At 37.0% G+C, this 6,000-nt stretch overlaps 1 protein-coding gene across 2 annotated transcripts in view; it reads left to right on the forward strand.

The window, feature by feature from the left end:
• LOC109917290 (carnitine O-acetyltransferase-like) overlaps positions 1-6,000 on the forward strand; it is a 36,527-nt gene that overhangs the window by 23,927 nt on the left and 6,600 nt on the right. For both annotated transcript variants that reach the window (XM_020517086.2, XM_020517089.2), the window contains 2 exons: positions 1,921-2,040; positions 4,081-4,203. In XM_020517086.2, coding sequence (XP_020372675.2) covers positions 1,921-2,040; positions 4,081-4,203 — 243 coding nt within the window. The remainder of the gene's footprint in view (positions 1-1,920; positions 2,041-4,080; positions 4,204-6,000) is intronic.

Genomic DNA, 6,000 nt, shown 5'->3' on the forward strand with positions numbered 1-6,000 from the left:
CTCTGTAAATTAGTCAAACTTTTATTAGGGTTCTGACAGGATAGAATGCTGGCAGACTGTAACTTTTATGTAATAAATTAAGAGAATTTATTAAGTAACAAAGCAATACTTAACAACTAGGTGATATTTTACAAGTTACACATGGCCAAGTCTCTCCTGAGCATCTTGGACACTGACCAACATTTAACTGTGGTCTGATTTGACTTCCTTCTTCTGTTTCTTTCTTCTTCGATCTTTTTTCTGAGGACCTTTGTAACTGTATACTAAATCCTTTCAGACAGTATGTTTTATCCCCATCTAACTCCAGTATACAGGAATTCTCTTACCATATTTGGTAAAAGCATCTGACTTACGACATTCATAGCAAAATCAATATGATTGATACTCCATTGATGCTCCATTCAAAGTTACATCAACAGGCCACAATACTTCATCAATAGCTACATCCCAAACTACAATAAAGAAAGTTAGCATGCAGACACCTTACTGGGTTTATGTTGTTCTTTACACTTTGAGTCTTTAGTTTTCAAACAGAAGTATGCAGACAGAATGACCATTTATGTGTAGCCCAATCTATGCAAAGGGTTGGTCATTGTAGTAGCAGTTAACTCCTTGCTTGCCCAAAGACCATACAAACTTGTGCAAAGCATAGTTTCTAAAATTAAAGCGTTAGGAGTAATATATAAAAAGCCATATTTCAGACAACTTGTGAGTATCCTTGGCATTTTTTCATCGTTTTACCAAGCAGGAAAGAAAGGTATGTATTTATGTAGCACCATTCATGATCACAAGATAACCCTAAATGTTTTACAGCCGATGAAATAGTTTTGAAGTTTAGTCACTGTTACAGTGCAGAATTTGTAGAAACCAGATTGTCCATAGCAAAATCCTACAAACAGCAGATAATCTGTTTTTGGTGAAGTTAGTGGAGGGTACGCATCGACGCGAAAACTGGGCATAATTTACCTGACTGTCTTAAAATAGATCTTCTACATCCACCTAGTAGGTCAGGTGGATTCTTGGTTTAAGTCTCAATGAAAAGACAGTATCCCTAACAATGCAGTATTCCCAAAATATGCACTGAAATGGCAGCATTAACCTTCATGCTCGGGCCCTAGAATGGGATTTGAGCTTTCAATCTCCTTACTTAAAAGTAAGAGTACTAAAAACTGAGCCACAGCCAATACAACCTAATCCCAGTCCACATGTATTAAAGTACCTCTATTCATTTCTCAGTAGCGAGACATGGATACTCAATTCTGAATAATTGACATGCAATAATGACTATAAACTGGATCCAAATTTTCTCCAACTGTTTGTAATTTGACACATATAATTCAATTCAATCTGCTGGTATACTGACCATCCCCAAGTTGTTTTAAGCAGCATTGCCAGTAAACAGTTTTCCCATTTAGTCAGGAGTGATGTAAAGGAAAAACTGATTTTTTTTTTTCAAATTGTTTTTCAAAGTCCGTTTAATCTGGTAAATACAATTAACTGATTTACGGAAGGGGTGGAAAACCATATACGTCATATGGCTTTTTCACAATTAGTCTCACCAACCTAAATAGGAGAGTGTATGTTTAAGCTCCCGGGTAGAGATAGTGAGGGGATGGAACACTGAATCTAAATGTCTGTGATTATAGATTTTGATCAGAACTTGTTGTAAGGCAAGTTGCAGAATGAGCTCCATTTCCCACTGAATCAGGTGAAAATAACACATCCACTGACGATGATAACAGAAACTGTAACCAGTTCCTGAATGCAGGCTGATTTAGGGAATGAGGTACTTAGTATGACTAATATTCAGCATTAACTTTGTAAATTACATGACTTTCAGAAGTGATTGACTTTTGTTTTGTAAATCAATGCTTTTGTTTATAAAGGATAAAATGTCTAATTCATGTGTTGCATTTATAGTAAGGACCCAGATACAGTTCGAGCTCCCATGATTCCACTGCCTTTACCAAAGAAACTTTATTTTTACATCACTCCAGAGATTAAGAGAGATATTGAGCATGCCAAACAGAACCTGGACATGTGAGTATTGTACCTGCCAGTTATGTTTATGGGTATTTACAAGATTGGATGAAAGGAACGTAAAAATTGTACGTGTCTATTACTTGTGATTCAGCTCTTGGTTTATATCACTTAATCCAGTATTCCTATTCCTTCTCTCAGATAATGGTTTCCTTGCAACTTGGTCAATGGGGTAAAGACAATCTTGAATGCACACATACCTTCAAAATGAGGAGATTTATTCTGTGCATCTACAGTCATGAAATTTTAACTGTGTCTGTAAGAAAACATGTTTACAATTTTGCCATGCTCTGTGGAAATCCCTGCCCAGAATTGGTTAGGTAGAATTTTAACTTGGTTTCACTTCTCTTTTCAAAGCTATTAGCTTGAAATTGGCCAAACTCGTGCAGTAAGTTGCAAAGTTTTAAGTGTGAATTCTGTTCGATAAATCACCATTGATTCAGGATGAATTGGTCACCATTGGGAAGTTTGATAAATTACCCCATTTCCTGGCTCTCAAGGAGGCTTTAAGAAAATAAGCAATTTCTTTTGGGTGTAAGGAGAATAGGCACATTTAAAAACATTTAAATGCGTTTTTCCATTTCATAATTAGGCTGTGAGTGTCATTGGCAAGACCTGCATTTGTCACATGTCCCTATTTGTCCTTGAGAAGTTGACTGAATTTTTGTTGTCCATGTGGTGTTGTTACATTTACGGTGCTATTAGAGAGGGAGTTCACCTACAGAGAGGAAAATGTCACTGGGTGATTATGGAGGGAAATGTGAAGGTGATGCTGCCCTTATGCTTCCCAGTGGTAGAGGTCACAGGTTTGGAAGCTACTATCAAAGTAGCCTTGGCAAATTGCTGCAGAGCATCTTGTAGATGAGACATAGTGTTGTAACTGACTGTCAGTTATGAAGGAAGTGCATGTTTTAAGTGGTGGATAGTATGCCATTCAAGGAGGCAGTTTTGCCCTGGGTGTTCTTCAGTTTCTTGAGACTACATTGTGCATTCATCTCAGCAAGTGTGAAGTATGCAAGCACAGACCTGACTTATACCCAGTAGATGGTATGTAGGCTTTGGGAACCAATTGTTGAGGTACTCAGCACAGAATTCCCACCCTCAGACCTGTTCTTGTAGCTACTATGTTTGTGTTTCTAACCACATTGAGGTTTTGGTCAAGGTAACCCCAGGATGTTGGGAGTGGGTGATTAAGCAATGGTAATGGTATTGAATGTCAAGGAATGATGGTTAGATTCTGCCATGTCAATCATGGTCTTGGTCTGGCACTTGTATAACCCAAAGGTTACTTCTTATTTACTAAGAAACATATAGTTTAACTACCAAATAATTCTGTACATGTTTCTAAAAAAGCTCATTTTCTGATTTATAATTAGATTACTCACGCTGTGAAACATATACTATGCCTCAAAGTGCTTTTCTTTTTTGATGAACCATTTTCAGCTGTATTAATATAATTTCACCAAGTTACCACTTTAATCTATTCAGGAACATTTTAAAAATAAATTTTGCAAACCAAGGTGTACAGTTGAGTTTGAGCAGAAACTTGAAGATATATGCTTCAAAATTTATTCCTGATCGTGCAGAATGCAGAAACTTTATGCCGTGTATATCTTTATAACATTTCTGATGCAATAAATTATTTCTGAAAATTTGAGAGTTGCTTTAAGATCAATATTTGCCATCGTGAATGGTGACTGACTTGATTGAAGTTGTCCATGTTTTTTATTCAACCCCTTAGTTAGAAGATAAGTACATGCATGCAGGCAGTACTTTAGATGGATAGAGGACATGCCTGGAAAGTTCCAGAAGTGTTTCTCAAAAAAAGTGTTGTATTTTTGCAAATTCAGAAAGTTATGCGAAGAACAATTCCATCAATAAAGCATGGAAGCTACACAAGGATCTCTTAATGTACTGGTTCTGATGGAAACCTAGGCCTTAATTGTATCACTTAATCCTATTCTGAGCATTTCGTTCCTAGACAAAGTTATTGTGGAATCATAAAATAGAGACTCAGCTGAAATTGTACTTTTGTTATAGTTTAGTTAATGACTTGGACATCAGCTGCTTCACCTATAGGAACTTTGGCAAGAACTTCCCCAAACTACATGGAATAAGTCCAGACTCCTTTGTTCAGATGGCACTGCAGTTGGCGTATTTTAGGTATGTACTCCATGGTGGAACAAAAGATTTCAAGCTGTCATTCTCATGATGTTGAATTTAATCCTATACAGCTATTACGAGTTCACTCACTGTTTGATACACTCAGTAATTAAAGTTAACACAAATGCTATTGGAATTGGATGACATTTAGGATCTGTACTAATACTCTTCACCCTGACTTGTTCCTGATTAATTGTGCCTTGTATTAGGCTTCTCCAGAGCCTCTTGTTTCTCTTTACATTTTACATTTGTATGAATTATTTTGGAGGAACTTTTAAGACCTTACAGAAGGTCTTGTTTACTATCTTGTTGTTAAATTCATCTATGTTGTTCACCTCAACTCCTGTCTTTGATAGAATAGTTAGAAAGTGGATATTGCTATTAGTTAAAAAGTCACTCTGAATTCCCATTGGATTTATTAGTGACTATCTTGCTCGTAGTTCTGGTCTTCTGCTCAAATATAATCATCTCCCTTCAATTAACTCTTATAAATCTTTTTGTAATCTGGATGCCCTTTGTCAAAACAACACTTTGCCTTCTCTAGCACAAACAGCTCTGGTTTGTTCAATTTTTTCACCTTTATTCCTCTCGCTCTCATAGTATCAATTTTTCACATTTTCTGAAATGGGTGGCCCTCACTGGTCAAAATTGCACACATTGGAAACGGGGTGCATAAATAATTTGTTTCAATGTGGATGTTTAACTTCCATTTCAAATTATCTTTTCAGTTCAGCAACAAATGCAGCTGCTTGGTCTGTCTGCTTTTGACAATCCATTGCATTGGTTTCTCTGACATTTATGGCTATTCCACAGATACATCCATCCATTGTTAGTTTAAAATATTGATACCCACATATGCAACAAATGTCATATCAATTGCTATATTCAGAGACACGGCTGTGCCTTTGGTTGTTGTTTCATTCCCATCCAGATAACATACATTTTCCTAACTATGGCGAGAGAAACAGAGTTAAAGCATCTACATCAGCGACCTTTCATGAGAAACTAATTTAACCTGAATTGCACTGAACAGACTCAGCACATTATGGGAATTCTCATTTGCCAGTTTAAAATTTTGAGGCTTTATGAACCTGTTGGCGGATTATAAGCACAGTAAGTTCTTCAGGGCCACATTTCCTAGAACTGCACTTTGAGGGTGGAGTAAGCCTTCCTGTCTGGTAACAATGGCATGCAGCTCCAAACAGCTGAAACACTAAGGCTGCATATTAACTCCCATGTAGCAATGTACCAAGATGTATTTGGAAGTCATGTTTCAGAGCCAGATAGCAATTGTTTTTAACATGGATTCAGTTTGAAAGAATGTTTTTATTAGTTCATGGAATGTGGGCATCACTGGCTAAGCAGCATTTTTTGCCCATCCCTAATTGCACAGAGAACAGTTAGCAGTAAATCAAATTGGAGTCCCATATTGGCCAGACCAGGTAAGAATGGCAGATTTCCTTCCCAAAATGACATTAGCGAACAAGGTAGATTTTCACAACAATCAACAGTGGTGTCATGGTCTCTATTAACTGAGTGTTTAATTACAGCTTTTTATTGAATTCAAATTTCAGCATCTGCCGTGGTGATAGAATTTGAACCTTTATCCCCAGAACATTCTGCATGAATAGTCCTGTGATATCAACTCCCCTCAACATTGAATGCAATTTTAATCTGACATAAACCCAAAATCATCTTGGTACCAAGTATAAAATAACAGAGATAGTAGATTCTCCAGCATCTGCAGGTCCTGAGATAACAAGGTGTAGAGGTGGATGAGCACAGCAGGCCAAGCAG

This window comes from Rhincodon typus, chromosome 35 (assembly GCF_021869965.1).
Source record: "Rhincodon typus isolate 14 chromosome 35, sRhiTyp1.1, whole genome shotgun sequence".
In the NCBI taxonomy this organism is placed as follows: Eukaryota; Metazoa; Chordata; class Chondrichthyes; order Orectolobiformes; family Rhincodontidae; genus Rhincodon; species Rhincodon typus.